This window comes from Phalacrocorax carbo, chromosome 4 (assembly GCF_963921805.1).
Source record: "Phalacrocorax carbo chromosome 4, bPhaCar2.1, whole genome shotgun sequence".
Lineage (NCBI taxonomy): Eukaryota > Metazoa > Chordata > Aves > Suliformes > Phalacrocoracidae > Phalacrocorax > Phalacrocorax carbo.
Genome location: NC_087516.1, coordinates 32,263,048 through 32,281,632, shown reverse-complemented (window position 1 = coordinate 32,281,632; position 18,585 = coordinate 32,263,048). Strand labels below are relative to the sequence as shown.

Sequence of the window (18,585 nt, the reverse complement as noted above, 5' to 3'; positions counted from 1 at the left end):
AAATCATAAACTGAATGTTTCTGCAAGCATTGTAAATTCTGCTGTTTGATACATTTTCTTTTTATTTACTGCAGCATTATAATAATCCTTTTAGCCCTATTATGCATTATAATGCATGATCCTAGACTGAATACTGGGGTCTGTAATTTAGACTCAGATTCTGCTGCCCTTTATAAAGCTCTTGAGCTGCAACCTTGTGAGTCGAGGCATCAGCAGAATCCTTTGATTCAATTATAGCTTGGCATTTAGTTGTGAACTATGTATTATTCTATAAATAAACCATAACCAATGGTTTAAAGCAGCAATCAGTTACAAGGAAAATGAAATGTGAAGCTCCAGCTGAATCTACTGGTTCACATAAGAATAAAAAGAACATTACTTGTCTGGAAATTCAGCACAATGACTGCTAGTTGACTGCTGCTGCTTTCACGTATAAACACAATGCGAAACTACAGATCAGTTTTGAATTCTGTAGATACTAGATTTTGCTAGGCATAAAAACATGTCAGGTTTGAACCTGAAGCACATTATCATATAATAATAACAAGCTTAAAGGATTATTTGATATTGTCCACTCATTGGTCTAACAAATAATTTTAATGGTTTTGCCTATACATCACCCTTTGAAGGATAAGGCTGCTAACTAGCCTCAGCTCTTATGAGCCTTGTGCAGCTGCTGTGTATTTTTGTAAGCAGCTTCCAAGTAAGCTAGGCTCTGCACTTTCATTGCATCCCATTGACTATCAAAGACCAAGTAAATAAAAGGAGAAAGATGCACAGAGGCTTCTAATTTTTACAAACTTATTCATATTAGTCACCCCATCTGTGACCTTTTTCCTATTTACTTCTTTATACCCTGTATTTCCTTGTCAAATTACACTCCTTCATAGCATCATTTGTAGGCTCTGTTTGGTTGCTTCTGGCATAATGAGGCTGATCCCTTGGTAAGGCATATAGCTCTCACAGTAATAATGAGCAATACTCTTTAACAGGCAAAGTTTACTCAAAATCAGTGTAGCAGACAAGAGGCCAAGTTTATATTTACCATTGTAGCACCGCAGTTTATGAAGCTTACACCCAATATTATTTTGTAGAGACTGACAAATGCATATAGTACTAACATTTGATCTATAATCCTACCTGGTTCTAAGTCCAGGAGATGTATATAACACAGAGATAAATACTTAATAAAACTGGAGTAATCTTCACTTGCAAGCCCAACCAACATTACCATTTTAAAGCTTTGGTTTTGGTGGGGTTTTTGAGGATTATTTTTATGTCCTGAAATAGAAAAGAAAAGAAAAAAAAGATTTATTTTTAATTATCTGAATACACTGAAATGGAATTACCTTGTTCTGCAAGCTGCTTGCCATGACTATGGAGGAATAGCTGATCAAAGGCAACAACATTTCCTCGATTAGTTCAATTCAGCTGAGTTATGTTTGTCTGAGATTAAATGTTTGCAAAAAAAATTTAAATCTTTGATATGGATGAAGTGAGTTCAATAAAAAATAAACAATGCAGGCTCTAGAGCTCAAAGATCCACTGTTTATTCACCAAAAATTGTCTAACAAATGTGTGCTGCACTTTGTTTTCACAGCCCTTTTTCATGGTATTAACCAGTTCACTTGTCACTGTTGTCTGGGAGGAAAGAGATTAGTGGAAATGAAGGGAAATTTTCTCTATTTTTTTAATTATTGGTTTCAAGAACTCTATTAAGATGTTTTGACAGATATTTAAAATTATTAAAATGCCGTGTTATTTTTAAACAAAAGCTTTCATTTTCGGCTTAAAACAGTTATTATTGTGTAAGTTATTTTATAATAAAAAGTACTTTTATGTAGAAGTCTGCAACCAAAATACAGTGTTCCCACACTACAAAAGCAAAGTGTTTAACTGAAATCACCCATCTTTGAACTGTTTGTTCATGGGCAAATTTTGAAGACCAACTCCATAAGCCATTTTATTAGAAAGAGAAAGAGAGGTGACAAAGAATAATTTATTATAGAACTAAAAAAAAAAAAATTCCATTAATATCACATTTTAGTCTAGGTCTGATTTGAGTGGTAATTAATAAGTTTTTGTACACGGCAGAATAAACACAAATACTCCAAGTACATTTCTATTTCTGGGCCGGGTACATAAATCACGAAGAAGTCACATCTGTCCCCGATCGAACGAATTTGCAAAGACTTCTAATATAAAGTAGAATATGATTCTGGGAAATTTTGTGTACGAGACTACCATTGTCATTCTGTAAGCACTGGAGCTTTTAAACTTCTACTCATCAACATTTACAGCAACCCCATTCGATCATCCCTGAAAATGATTTCCTTAACAGAAAGAATAAATACACCAGAAGGTTCTTGCTTCAGTAGCCACCCATATAAATTGCTGCACTGGGGTTATCACTCAGAAGTTACAATATATGCTTGTGCTTATTTAACACAAATTTACAAAAATTTGTACTTAAAATAAAACATTACTCTCATAAACACCACTTCAGCACTGAAGAGTCAAAACATACATTCTTTCATGCAAGCAGGAACTGTACACTTCACTAATGTATAGCGTTATATTTAACATATATATTTACACATATATATGTTAGTTTTCAAATCACTTTCTGTTGTCAGTAGTTCCAGTCATAACATGGGGGTGGGAACAGGAGCAATGTTAGTAAAAGAATAAACTTGCCAGGGTGGCTCTGTCCAGGTGTATCTAGTATAATCTTTAGAAAGAGAACATTCACTACACCAGACCACGCTTTGGCCTAAAGGTCTCATTTGTCTTGTGGTCAATTGATCCTCTTCCTGTAGAGAATACTTTTTCAGTACACAGGTCATACTAGATATTTTGGTATTCTCTGAATATTTAGTATATTCAGTTTTATCATAGTCATCACATTCATTTCACTGTTTAACTGCTCCTCAATACTATTAATCATTATGACAGACGTGATTCCAGATATTGTGCCAGCATGTGTTTAGATTTTATGATTTTATAGTATATATGCTGTCTAGTTAATATTTTAATTTTCTAGTATGACTTTTAAAAATCTTTTTCTCAGAACTATCTTTCAGATCTAATGAAAGCTAGTTTTGGTGAATGGTTTTAAAATAAATGTCAAAAACATAGATAAGTGTTAGAACGAATGGCCCATGTGAACTAAAGTACTGCAATTTATCCTATAGTTCATCTTCACCTTGAATGTTAAAATGTACCAGCATATGAAAATTATATAGTTGAGTCTAGTGACCCAATCTGTATAATCCTTTTTGTATGTATGCTTCTGATAACATATGCAGAAGAGCAAAAAGACTAGACAAAATCTTGTATTGTTATAATTCAGATTAAGAGCCTAACAGAATCCAAGAGGTTTATTTAATGAGATGTCATTATACTGTCTCCTCATACTGATTGATGAACACCAGCCTTTCAGCTTTCCTTCTCCTTCTCCTTTCCTCCAGTTTCCTGCCATTTTTATCTACATTAGCCCTGAAATATGCCTTTTCAGCTCTGTAGAATCACCTGTCTATTCAAACTGTACATGAATACAGAAAATTCTTCAATATTTATAAATCCTAACTCTTTCATTTGCCGTCATCAGTTTAGCCTATCACCTCCTCTCTTGAGAGGACTTAGTCAAGGACCCAGTGGAGAACTTTTATAAGGGGCAGGTTCATATGTCTGTATGAAATGGCTGGTAGGAATATTTTATTTTTTACCTCATACCAATATGTTGCCCACTGAAAGTTCTCTTCTTCAATTTAGTTCTTTGGTTTGTAGATAATATGTATTTTCTGGCTTGCATTCCTCTGTTTCCCTCTCACTGTTCAGATTAACAACACAGACTGATGAGCAGATGACTGGCAGATCTCCTTTAGCAAAAAACATATGTAAAAAAGAGTACAATTATTTCATTCTTATCACATGCCCTACAGGCTGATTCAGTTTGCTACTTTACTTAGTCAGAAAGCAGGTCTACTTTTAAATATTACAGGGCTATTTTTCTCTAAGATGCACAAGACACAGCAGTCATCTAAGATTTCTAAACTTAAGTATGTAGAGGGAATGATGCTGCTCAGTGTTTTGCTCTCTGTGAAACAGCATTTCTCTGAGTAGCTGCTGCCTCTTCGATTTTGCAGTCGCTGAGTCTCCCACAATGTTTCAAGAATGGAAAAAATTTTTGATTTTTATCCTTGCCTATTTATCTGCTGAGGTGTGAGACTCTCAGAAAGACCATGGCTGCCTGCATATGAAGTATTAAATGGCTTATCTCATACCTTTCACAGCACAAAAGATTAGGGAAAGACCATGTATACAGACACTTTCATTAACTACTGTCATCTAGCAACAGCATTCCCTGGGAACATGATACCGTTCAGTTTTTTGTCTTGACACTTCTTCCCTTCGCTTTGAACACCTCATTATATCAGGCATAAACCAGAAAGTAGTTTAAGTTTTACTGATGTTGGAGGACTTTTGGGCCATGAATTTCAGTTTTTAGCAGGTGATAGGAGGGAAGAGGGTATATCCTCAAACATGGACTATGTTCCTCTGAAATTCCTTTACGTATTGGGCTACTACGATGGTACATTTGGACCCCTGCTTAAGTAATGGATAGCAATGTTGCATCTGTAAATTTAGTCTTTTATTTATAACCTTGACAGCATATGTACAGAGTAGATTTTAATGCTAGCTTTAAGCCATCTTCATTAATCCTCTTCATCTGGGCTTCCCCTGGGATTAGCTATAGGAGTCTGTTTAAATTGCATAGCCTTCCCAGCTTTCTGCAAAGGCATAGGGCTTGTTAGACTCACCGCAGCAGATACACCCTCACAAGAAGCCACTTCAGTTTTTCCCAGGCGCCATACCCCAGTATCCATGTTGCTCACCAGATGTTCTGGGATGAGTGCTGAGACAGGACCTGATAGCTACCGCTCAGAATTAAGACACCAGAAAAACCTGGATTGATGTACATCATTGTGACATTTGTAAGCACCAATGGAAAAGCATGCACAGCTATGCTTAAGAGGTTCATTTAATTTAATGAGTGCAATAACTGAGCTACATTGTATTGTAATGCACACTGGAGTAAGGTCCACTGGATTAAAGTTTTACAGCAGTACACTACAGAACATCTGCAATGAGGGGTTACAGAAGCATAGCTGTCCTGATGTAAACAAACACATAAAAATATTGAGCTCCTAGAAAAAAAATACAATAAAGTTCAAGAGATTTTAGTCTAGCCTGACCTCTGACACATATGCTCTCTGATTTTTTCGAAGTTAATTCTTGTTTGAATCAATACATATGTTTTAGAATCCATTTAATTTCGATATATAGACTTCTCATGATCCTTCCCTATCACCACCACATCTAAACTGTTAAAATGGCCAGTCACACACTCTGTCAAACGTACAAATAGCTAGTCTTGTAGCGTTGTTGAATTTTCTTACATGTATGTCTTCTACAATGAAGCACTGTTTATTATCACATATATAATATTCTAATATCTCCTGCTTCCATTTTTTTAAACAAAAGCACAGAAATAGTCTTTTTCTTATCTTCTTTAATATTCTAAGTATATCAGAGCTTACTGAAAATCAGTATTAAAAGTCCAAATGACTGCTCAGATTTTTTTGGAGATCTGTTTGTTAAAAGTTATCAAGAGCTGCTGATTAAAAGTATATGACATTACTGGCTCCTGTTTAATATCCTGTTGAGTTACTGTTGAAATTGAAAGTATTTTATCACAGTCATCTTCTGACATCAATACTTGATCTTTCTCCAAGTACAGAACTACGCTGAGCACTATTCTGTATAAAAGATACTTATAATTACATAGCGCTTACACTATTGAATGCTACTGGATTTTTACGCAATACTATTCATAACTCCACCATCGCTACATTAATAGTGGACTTGTTAGCATTTCATTTACTCTTTATATGAGAAGTGGAAGAGTACTTTTTATTACTCCACTGACTGATGTTTACATCCTTTGTTTCCTTCCTACATTTTGCCAATTCCTAGCTTCTACTTTGCTATCAAATTCCTTTTTCCCCATCTGTTATTTTGTTTTCTTATTATCCTTGCTGTAGTTACTTTCACATTTACTCCTAGCTGAGCTGAATGTTTTTACATGGGTAATCTTTTCTTTTTTCAGTTGTAATTCTAGCAGAACATTATTAAATTGTTCCCAACACTGTCCACATTTGTTCCATCTGAATTATTTCTGTAGGGGTTTTGACTCCTAATTATTTCAGGTCTATGATACTGGGCTACCAAAGCAGCAGTGCATGTATGTGTGGGTAAATACATCATTGCTTTGTCATATAATTTACAGAAAAAATATAATTATTTGCTGCATTTTAGTTTTATAATATAAAATATATAGTTTTATAATCAATTCCTCTAACTGCTAACTGATGTTAGGGTGTGAATTAAAACAGGCATCATGCCATGCAGTTGTCACCTGCACCTCTGAGATTCTCCCTTTTTGCTCCTTTTAGTGTAAATCCCCAGTGATGACAGTATCTTACTCTGGGAGCTGGAGAACTTGCAGTGTTGGGGGGTTATATTGTTTGGGGCTATTTCCAGCCTGTGTTTCCCTCAATGATCCCAGTCATTTACAGTGCTTCTGCTGTGAATGGGAGCATGACAGTGCCTCAGTCTTTGTATGGGATTTTACCTGGTCGTCTCCATTTTTTTCCAACCTGCTCTCCTCTTCTCTCCAGCAGCAGCTTAGTAGTTCTTCTGCACTGCTTTTCTGCCATATACAGCTGATTTTATCATGAAATACTGCTTGTTTCCTGTAGAAAAAAAGCAATACATGCCGTATCTCCCCAGATTCTTTACATGTACTGCCAACATTGTGATATAATGGTGTCAAGTTGGCTTTGTTGATTATAAATACGTTATAAAAAACACTTTTAAGTATTTAAGGAACTCATCTTTTCCTAAGCTTCATACTGTTACCTGCATGGCTTAATGTCATTTCGATTTGTTACCTGTCTTCTTCAAGTTCATAGTCTGCACCTGAGGTGATGACTGATCTTACTTTGGCTCTCATTTACTCCTGCCATAAATAAAAAATAAACTCAAAGCAGCTGGAAACTCGTCTGTTTGTGCCAGTGGAAGACATAGGTTTTTCCTGCTTTAGTTACCTGATTTCATTATACTATTCATTCAACACCCTGAAAATGTAACATAAATGTTACAACACATAAAAGTGTTAATATTGCAGAACTCCATACAGATTCATGAACCTACTGGTGTTTACCAGTAGAATGTTTACAGTCTCATATTGACTTATATTATTTCCAAAGGAAGGAGATTTTAAAAAAGAAAACCCAAAATATTTCTTAATCATATTCAATGTTCAGAAACAAATGGGAATAGCTTGATGACCTTCTTAATAAGAATTTAACCTGAAATCTTTTCTCCTCTTAATTTAGGTCAAATAAGCTCTTTATTTTGTGCGTATGACTCTGTACCCTTATTTAATTATTCTCTGGATGTAGCTATTGTTAAGCCCCAGCAATTTAGCACAGTTCAGCACATATTTCCAGCTGCTTACAGGAACACACAGGGGAATGTGCTTTAATATCACTTCACACTTATTAAAATACAAATTCTTCCAGAGCAAGGATATGTTACTACCATGAATGAATAAATTTTAATCATAAAATGTACAAATGAAAATTCAGCCTGTTCAAGAATATTGTCAGAATGTTTTCGTATGACACAGCTTGTATCTGAATAAACATGTTGGGTGAAGTGTTTGCATATACTGTAGTGGTGGGTGTTAATGGGTATACAACTACACAGAGTTGAAAAACAAGAAATGTTGACAGCTATTTTATTTCTTAAAATAATTATTTCTAATATATATTTCTAATATTTCTAATAATCTTTCTAATATATTAATAAAATATTTTTATTTTTTCATATTTCTGAAAAACTCATGACTCTGCCTCAAAAAATGTCTTTAAAATATGTCACGGTGCTGAAAGAAATTTACTTACTCCTTGTTTTTCCCCCCCTTCTCATAGATATTTTTAAACGCAGATACAATCCGCCTGGGAAATCTACCAGTGGGTTCCTTTTCCTCCTCCTCTTCCTCCTCCTCCTCCTCCTCCTCACCCAGCTCTTCATCTCCTCGCCAGACTATCTATGAGCTCTGCGTCTGTCCCAATGGTAAACTTTACCTGTCCCCAGCAGGAGCAGGCTCCACATGTCAATCCAGTAGCAACATCTGCTTGTGGAGCTAGAACGACTCCAATTTATCCTCACACCAGAATAGCCTTTTGTTACTATCCCTCTGCTTCACAGTTCTGCTCGGTTTCCCTTGTGACAAGTTCGACGCTTCAAACGGCCTGCAGAGCAACTTCTTCCAGTGTAAGCAGGAATACAGCGCTGCCTTCTCTTGTGGTTTGTGTTGCCACTCAACGTAGAGATGGGAATGAGATATTCAGAAATCAATGTATTCTTCATCAGGAAACCTGGAACATAATATCACCTTTTGTCCAAAAGGGAGAATAACACAGGTGCCTTTGCTACATGAAGTGAAGCACATAGTTTTAGATTTTTGCAGGACCTGGATATGAACTGCACATATATATATACAGTACATAAACAAATTTGCCCAGAATCTGATGGTGAGATGAATTGGTTCCCCCTGTATGATAAATAACTTTACTGTCTGAAAGCACAATTTTCCATTCATCTTTTTGGATGTAAACTTTTATCCCTGAATTTTAAAATTTTGAAGCATTGTGTGATGCTTGCTTTACTAAACAATTAAATTCAGTAAATGGTTTTTAACACAAAAAGAGACAGAATCCCTCCCTGAGTTTGGTTTCTTTAAAAGTGTGTTGTTACTCTTTGTCTACTAAGTCTAGGGTTTTGTACACTAGGTAAATTTTGGAAGTGCTCAGCAATATTACCTTGCAGAGTTAAAAAGACATCTGCTCTTGTTTGTCAGATCTGAATGGCCTTACGTAGTATTTTTGTGGCTACTGCATGTGAAGCAATTGCTTTAAGTAGAACATACAGTTTCTGGAAAAGAAGAACAGGGTAAAGAGGGAAATACTGTTGATATGTTTGTTGATCAGTGTACTGCTCTTCACAAGGTATTTATAATTGGCAAATGCAAAAACAAGATAAAATCTTCAAAGGTACACCTTGTCCATTTTCTAGCTATGTCTAACTGCTGCCGTTTGAACACAGTACAACCGTCAGTACTAATGTAATGTGTAATGCTGAGAAGCAATGCACTAACAACTGGTATGCCATTCACAGTTATTCTTCTTTTTTGTTTACCACCTGCTGCTAAGGTTTTCAAAGTAGTAGCAATATGTATAAAAACACATATTAATTGACACTCAATATTAAAAAGTATGTTGATATTACATTAACTTTAACATGTCTGTGTTTAAATTGTGCAGCCCCATTTGCACTCAGATCTCACTACTGACTTCCTTTTATGACAAGCTTGATGTAGGATTTCTTTCTTGTATCGATGTTTATGCTTGTTTGACTTGGTTGGTAATTCAAATCTTATAAAAATGTTTTGGTATGCTGCTAGCCAATTTATCGCAACATTGATTAACAAGAGTATCTTGAAACTTGCAGAGCCCAGGAATGTAAAACAGTATAAAAATGTTTCCTATTGTGGAAGATGGCTTGATTACATGAGGTAAGTGTGCTTTTTAATTCTATTAAGTTACATCACCTAGCATGTAGCTTTAGAGGCTTCTGAATGTAAGATCACCAATGCAATGACGGCTTTTGCAAGGTAACTCTGAAGTCAGAGCAGACAGTGCAAGGTGGGTATTTTGCCACAACGTTTTCTTCTTAGAGAGGGAAAAAAAAAAATGAGCAAACTAATACTGTGATTACCTTTCTATTTTATTACCACCTAATAAGGTTGATTTTATTTTCACTTCAGGTGAAATTCACTCCTATGCAGAAGACCAGCACAAGACGTGTCCACGGCTTGACTGGTGCTTGCCTTTCCACTGGCCCTCTTCAGAGGTGTGAATTTCACCCCATAGCAAGAATGCTATGTTTGCTGTTGCTACCAGTTAAAAGAAGATTTAAATTGATTATCTCATCAAAAGAAGGCTGTTAATAGCTGATTGGCTATTTCTTTTAGAATTTTATTCTTTTATTTAGAAAGAAAATCTATTAGAAAATATTGCAAGTAAATATATTAAAAGCCTGAGCATTTTTGGTAAAAGGGGCAGAAACAGTTACAAGTAACAAATAATAAATAATTTGTGATAATAAAACATTAGAAAGTGTAGCCATACAACATACCCTTAAAACTGTAGGGAAATAGATGTCTCTTTCTTGTGCACACAAGTAATAGAATGGTAGTGTGAAAGTCATGTGGATAAATAGTATATCAGGAGGAAAAGTATATAGATCTGTATGAGGAAACATCCATATATATCTGTTATCTGTGCACACCTACATACACTGGTTACTTAAAAGGTGAAAAAACAGGTTATAACAACTAATCTATTTGGTGAATTAAATTTTGGCTTCTTACAAATTGCACACAAGTAGATTAAGATATTTTTTTCCTCTGGATGGTTTGCAGATACTTTGTAATGAATTTTCCATTGAAAATTTCTTACTTGTTTGCTCTTTACCTTATGTGATTACTTACCTGTAATATGTATGAAGAAGGTTTCTGCCCACTGGATAGAAAGACCCCACCTTTATAAATTTTACACAATTTGGGTGGGAGTGGGCATGTAGAAGAAAAAATATGTTACTAGATTGATTTTTAACAGCAAGGATGGAAAGATTTACCGCTTTGTATGAAGAAAACTCAGTGCAGCGATGCAGATGGCACATTGACATCAACAAAACCAAGCCAGTAAAAGAACATTGCTCTGCACTGTCAGGGTTTTCTTGCTTGGAGTCTCTTCAGTCTGAAGTAGAAAGTATTTCAGAGTGTCAGCAACCCATGAGATAGCATCATGAGTTCTCATAATGTCTTAATATTCTGGTGAGTTCCATAATATTGGTGTTTTACTTTAAATCCATCAAAAACTGTAAGAAGAGGAAAGTCTCATTTTTTATTTTTAAGAATATTTCTAGCCCACACGATTTCAGAGAGTAGTGGAAAAGTTATTTCAATGCATTTAGAGAACTAAAAAAATCATAACACCAATAGTCTGTAAGCAGTGTCGTAATTCCTGAGTGGAAGGAGAAACAGACACAGTGTTTTTGAATGTTTGGAGCTGGCAATATTGAAAACCTCAGTCCTGGAGCTCTTCTGCTTACAGTGTGCCCCCAAAATATCAGAAAAATGGCATAATCCCACGATGTCATTTCAGATGGAAGGAATCTAGAAGATCTCAGCGCAAATACCGTATTAAAACATGTAGCCATAGCTGCGTTGTCTCAGTGCTGGTTTTATAATTGTGTGCAAAGCCATAGGAAATATTCAGAGTCTTTTTGTCACCTTCCTCATAGATTCCTGGCCCTTCTCCAAGTTATTGTAGTCTTTGTTGGACATTTATAATATCTAACATTTGGGTTATGATTAAGGCCCAGCTAATGTTTCTGTAGGTAGTGCGCTTACCTGACTGTATATTTTGATTGTGTATTTTAGAAAAGAGATGTCACTTCTTACAGTGTTTAAGGCAAGGGTTTCCCATTAACAAATCACTCTGTTGTGACAATTTTAGGGAAAGATTGCAGACCTTAAGATATTTTTAAGCATTGATATTAGTGCAATTAAAAAAAAAAAATCAGTGGCTAAAATATTCCTCTAAGTTTTTTTAATAATATATGAATACATGTATCAAATAAAGCTTCTTTTTGTACTAGAATGTTTGTATGGGAACCACTAAGATGGTGTTGCAGCTGTTTGACTTCTTCAGGGCTATCCTTATGACAACAATGAAATATATGAAAAGACCTTATTAGCTACATGTATTTAATATATACGATAGATTTATCTTCTGTAAATATATCTGTGTCATGATATTATAGGATACTGTCTCTTTCTTGTTTAAAAAAAAAAAAAAAGAAAAATAAAAGCATCAGCCAACCTCTCTGAGCACTGTTAGCTGTATGGTTTTGTATTGCAGTTCATTCATTGGTTAAGTGATAAGACCAAAGACTGACACTTCTATTATATCTAACACTATGACACTGCTGCTTCTACTAATTCTGTTGGAATGAAGAGATGACAAGTTGTAATTACAACATGAAATTGTAACATAGTTTAGATTTGTGCAGCATTTTGAGCTGTAGATTGTTCACTTTTTTCCAGGGTTTATATTTTTTGTCAGTGTGGTGCAATTACGTTACTGTTCATACATGTGATGAACTTTTGGTGTTGCTAAGAAAAAAAAAGACTATGTATTCCAAAACGTGCCAAGACATTGCTTGTTTCAACTGAAGTTATACTGTTTTGCTTGCAAAACAGTGGCTTGACTGGATAACTTAATTCACTTTAAACCATTTCAGATGCAGAGGGCTATTAAGTCTGGGTTGAAAATACAGCCATAAATGTCTAGAAGCATTTAATGAAGGATGTTTAAGATACTTAGTTGGTAACACCATGTATTATTTTTATGGGGTTTTTTTAGATTCTAAATCATTGTCTAAATAAAATAAAAAACCACAAAACTTAGACTATAGAATTGTTATCGGCTGATTCACTGTAATGCATATGTAAGTTGGATCAAAGTTTGAGTGTCATATTGTTTCAATCAGTACTCAGTAAAGGTCTGCTAACCATTTTTGGTTTGTAACCTTCATGTTAATGGTTTTCTTGTGTATATAAATATATATATAAAAAGATGGGAACTATTTTCTTACACATACTATGCAATATGTTTGTAAAACTGCAATATTACCAAAATTACAAAAGCTGTGCTTTTGTACTCTCTTGCTTTATGTAAAAAAAAAAAAAATTTTTCTATTTAATGGACTGTCTGTCTTATAATTGTAGATAACATTATTCAAAAGCAGTTCACTGAAACTTTAAGATTTTTAATTTTATTTTCCTTGGATATTTTATTTTATGAAAAAAAATAGCAAGGTTTTGGAAGTTGGAAATTGCTTTTTCTTGGAAAGCTAGAACTTTTACAACATGTAATTAACACAGTCATTTTGAAATCTCTCCAGTACTACTTTCATTTGGTCTTAGCATTTTCATCTGGTGCTACTATATAACCATAAATAAATGTGATACATAAAATAGGAAACACATCACAACTCATGTCAAGAATAATCAAGTGGGAAGCTTTCTAAGGATGAGAGGAAGATGTAGGATAACTGATGAGAAATTTTTAGGTTTTCTGTATGTTTTTATTTGATAGATTTTTTTTGTTAGTACACATTTCCTTACTTCTGTCTACATTAGCCTTATGGTAATAGCTTTAATTTGTTTTTCAATATTTTGTCCTGACACACAACATAGTAACGTTTTAGTTCAAAAATGGTTTTGAAAACAGAAACCGCATTTAAATGCAGTACTTACATTAAGAAAATCCAATTTCAAAGGAGTATAGGTTTTATTTCTACATCAGCGTTAGTAAAGTTAAAATTACAGTGCTGTGTCTCAACTACTGTAAAAGCATATTACACTACTCAAGTTCCTTTGTACCTTGCCAGAATAAGCATAAACTCTATGCTTATGTTTAGACTCACGAATTTACAAGCCACTTGACAATTACAGTCATGTAAAAGGTCTTGTGGTGATGTCCTCAATGTAAACACACCCTAGCTACATTTAAATTGGGTTGCATCATTTTTGCTCACAGCATAGTCTTGCACAGAGCTCTGGCAAAAAGCAGGGTGAGCATCTGGGTGGTTTGTTTGCACCAAGCTCCTTGACGCCATGCTACGATTTCAGCAATATCCTCAGTAGCCAGACAGTAGCTAGCTGCATAATGCCTAAAAAAATGTATGATTTCTGTACAAGAGCAACAGTTGTATAGAACTATTGGTGATGTAGGTCCTGCTAAGTCTCAAGTGACTAGAACACAGTAGCTGGTACAGCAAGCAAAATTACTCTAGCCATTTTATTCAGCCTTGGACTAGTCCAGTCTGGGAAACCCTAATGACACTAAAAGATAAATAGAAGGTATAGTGAAAAGAAATCCACCATAAACATTGTGTTGATTCAACACAATCTATACTGAGACTAGAACTTAATACAAGTTCTCTGTGTAAAATAGGGTCTCCTCTGAAACTTTGAACTGACCTTCAGATTATGTTATTTGAATCTGAAAGTATTATTTGATCTTTAACCAATGCATTTCTTACACAGGCTAGGCCCAGGACAAGTTTCAGAAGAGCTAACGTAAAAGTATATATTGTATATCTGGTCTGATTAGAGTCAATATTACATATACCACAAATAAACCTACACTACTTACCTGAGGGAAAACAAAATGAAATTAGAAAATTTCTCTCAGTTTGGGGAAAACTTAAATCTTTAAGGGCAGTTGACCCTTTTAAGAGGTGTCTCTTCCAGTGTCTCAAATTCTGACGTGTTTAAGCACTGAGAGTAATTTATATTTTTAAAAAAATGGCCTTTGACTTAATCAAGTTCATTTAATGCATGACTTGATCTAAGAAGTAAAGGTGCCTTTTAATCACATGTATACCTCCTTGTTTGTGAGACCTGTGAGGGAGAAGTTCAGCTTCCAGCATCATCTAGAGCCCAATGAAGGATAGGACTTAGGCACTGGAAAATCGTTCCTGAAAGCAAGACTTTTTGTTTTCTGTGCTTTATGAGAGCTTGCATATAGTCATTCTTCACCACAGAGATATCTGTTTTCCAGCACAATAACCTATTTCTAAGTATATGTTTCAGAACTATTCTGAAAAAAGTACATCATTGTTTTCTTTCTAGATGAAGTTTACTCAGTTTTCCTGTCCCAAACATTACAGCAGTGAAAGTAAAATCCTTCCCCCTCACTCCCACCCACTCTTACCTCTTCAGCTGAGGTTCAGTTGTTCCTCTTAGCCCTGTCCTTTCTTTCCAAAGAACAAAAGAGTAGACAACAAAAAGGATTTAGCTAAGTCTCTTTATCAGACTCCTTCCTGTGTAACTTACTGGAACTGTATGGAAGAAGAAGTTTCTACCAAAGGGGAGGATAATTTTCTTTGTGAAAACAAAAGTTACATTAGAAGGAAATCAAACACAGGTAAATATCAATTTTATTTTGACTTACTAGAATGAACAGTGAAAGTTTTTGGACTATAAACTTCTTGATAACTTTTAATGTCTCATAAGTTTTATCATTCAACAAATATATTTAAAATACCATAAAAGGAATATGCAAACTATCCTATCCTGTTACATTTTTCATTTTTTGGAAATAGAAAAGTAATCACTAAGCTCATTATTTGTCCCTCTCTACTACTGTATTTATTTACTTTTAAAAATTTGAAAGAAAAAGAAAAAAGACCTAAAATGTTAAATAGTATAAATCTAACTATTAAAACTAATAACAGCATATCGTTCCTATAGCTCATGGGTGACATTCTTGTGACATTCTTATTCGTCCTAGGTAAATTAAGAATCCGGTTTCTTTTGCAATGGCATGCCTTTCTGGTTTTTGTGTGATCTGTGGGAGATTGGGAGCCCCTGCTGATAAAGGAAATATGGTATCTATGTAGTAGCAGAAGCAGCAGCTGTGATAGTATCTTGCATGCTATAGTGGAACTGAACAAGGTGTGGGGGCATGTACCCATGTGAGGAGAAAGGGTCTCCTACAGCAGTTTGGAGTTGTGAAGACAATAGTCAGGATGCTTTCCAGCTCCATGCTCCCCAGGGTGAATAAGTCATGGCATTACAATAACCTTGGACGGACAGACTGACAGAAGGGCAGTGGGTTTTTTGATCTGCATAGGAACGGGTAGGACAGTGGTGCATAGGCAGTAAATCCAAATCAGCCATGTTGCAAGAATACACAATAGAAATATAGATGAAATCTGGAAATTTTTTAAAGTGAAAAAACAGTCACTAGGCTTGTCCCTAGGCTTAATAGTATCTCTGAGTAATGTACAGAAAGTCTGGCGGAGATTAGTAAGTTTTATGTCTTTATATCCGTGGAACTTTCTTTTGCCTTTTTCCTGACACTTTTTAAAAACACTATTGGAAAGGAGAGAAACAGTAACCTAGGTATAAATTTTGTACTTCTCAATTAGAAGGTGGCAGTGAACTCTCTGTTTGCACATGTATCTGTATCTGCGACAGAAAGAGCTGAAAAGGCCAGTACACTAGGGTGGATTCAGACACTGGTAAAGACTATAGGAAACGCTAGCAAATTCTGTGTCTTTTGATTAGACTTTAAACGTTCATTAAAAGTTTGTGCAAAAAAAATCATGGTCCATGACTTTTTACAATTTCTGAAATGCATCATTAACTTTAGTATAATTTTCCCTCTGAAAATTGTTCCCACTTCTAACTACAGGTACTACTTTGACTCCCACACATGGAGAGCTCTAAATGATTGTGCAGTCTTCACGTCTTCACTCATTTGTCAAAACTGAATTAACAAATTACGAGATGTCCAAGATGAGCCATAAAATGAAATGGAAAAAAAGAAAAGCTACTTCCACTGCCTTTTCATATTTTGGCCCCGTATTTTCCTCATGGTGGAAGAGTTGCACTGGTTCTGGAAGCAGTAGATTCGGTATTCCTGATATTCCCAGTCACTGCTGAAGAGACTCTGCAGACCACACTGCTTCTTTTACCTCCACCACAGGGGAGTTAAGTCAGGGAAATGAATCCTTATCATTGGCTCTGACCTTCATTTCCATTGCATAGTCTATCTTTAGACTTTCTGTAATCCCTATTCTTAAGTGTAAAGGGGAGAGAAAAATCTGATGGCAGCTACTAAAGCTGACATTATTCATTGCTGCAGGGAGTGGGTTATTGCTCGAGATAATCGTTACTGCTCCAGTGGAGCGAAATGCAGGGAGAAAAAAGGAGCGTACACCAAAATATTAAACAGAGAAAGATCATGGAAAGAGAATAAAGGCATGAGAAAAAGAGACAGAGTGGTATTAGAAGAGGTTTGCAGTTTAAAGGGGAAGACAATAATTTTGCATTAAAATTTCTCTTTACCTCTCTGGCCTTGTCAAATATATCATGCCCAAAGTGCAGGAAGCAGAGGAGAAGCTTGAGGATACCATTGATTCAGAAATCATTTCCAAGACCCAAAATGTACTATTCATAGGAAAGACATGGTACGGACAATATCAGAAAACCTCTGTTGCTACTCTGGCTGTAGCTATGGAACCTGTAAGCTATGGAAGTTTTTTAGAAGAAAGAACGTTTTATGTACAAAAGGACAGTCCTGGAAGAAGAGGGTCACCGAGGTTTACAGTCGCCTACAGCAGTGTAAATAGAAAATAGCTGGAACAAGAGTTAGGAAGTGGAGAATAGTCTATAGGTTAGTGGGGTTTTTGTTTTGAGGGGCTTCTTTGAGGTAAGAGTCTGGACTGTAAGGTATTTTCTTATTGGTTTGTTTTTGTTCGTTGGGTTTTTTTGGTTGGTTTTATTTTTTTCCTCCAAACGGCATCTGGGAGCAAGCATTGACTTCTACTGTGATTTGTTTCACAGCACTCAAGAAATGTATATTCATATATAAAAATATATAAGAAAACAGGCCTACTTACAAGCATTTCAGAAACAACAGCAGCTTGCTTGTGTTATGAAAGGTAGATTTACCAGCTAAAGAACTGGACTGGTGAAAGCTTTTGTTTGTAAAGAGGTTTTTTTTAAATACATAATACAATTATGTCCACCCATATCACGTTTCACAGTTTTCGAGCCCAGATGAGGCCTCTTCTTATATCACCTTGTAAAGAAATAATTGATACCTTTACTTATTAATTAGATCATATACAGTGCAAATTTTACATAAGGGTATTTATTCTCTATGATGACTATTGCCACCTCATCTTCAAGTTTCTTAGCATAAACTCCTGGACTACAGTAGGCCTACTAGAATTCTGATATTGAGCTATTGGTACTTCCATTTTTCTTTGGGAAGGTCTAGGACATCATATCAGTCCTTTCTACAGTGCTGTGATAATAAACATCTCTTCTCATGCATGTTAGCATACATTTGTGAGCAAGTCACCACACGATTAACCAGATTCCTGGAGCTGCTTCCTAAAATGATTTGTTTATTTACCTCCAGTTTCCAAAATCTTGCATGGCTTTAATATAATGTGGGTTTTATCTTTTTGTTTAACTATAGTACATTATGTACTTTTTAAGAGATTTAAATTATATATCTAAGCCACAAAACTTTAATAATGGCCATATGTTTCTGAGAACTGAAAGGGAAAAATACATTTAAATCGCGTTGTCTCACATTTTACAGAACAGTATAATTTCAGTTGATTTAGGCAATTTTCCTATCTATTTTTAGGAAACCTATCAAGCAAACATTTAATTAAATTTGACACTGTACAGTTTGCCTAGCAAATATCACTTCAGTTAGACTATTGTGATGACAAAGTATTTACATTCCAAAGAAAAATTTCTAAATGGTGTATTATTCCCTTTTAGCAGTATAT

At 35.1% G+C, this 18,585-nt stretch overlaps 1 protein-coding gene across 1 annotated transcript in view; it reads left to right on the top strand.

Moving 5' to 3' along the window:
* Positions 1 to 12,903, top strand: part of SGCZ (sarcoglycan zeta) — a 238,940-nt gene extending 226,037 nt beyond the window's left edge. The window contains exons 8-9 of the mRNA XM_064449499.1: positions 8,061 to 9,706; positions 9,959 to 12,903. Coding sequence (XP_064305569.1) covers positions 8,061 to 8,279 — 219 coding nt within the window. The 3' untranslated portion in view covers positions 8,280 to 9,706; positions 9,959 to 12,903. The remainder of the gene's footprint in view (positions 1 to 8,060; positions 9,707 to 9,958) is intronic.
* The last annotated feature ends 5,682 nt before the right edge of the window (positions 12,904 to 18,585 follow it).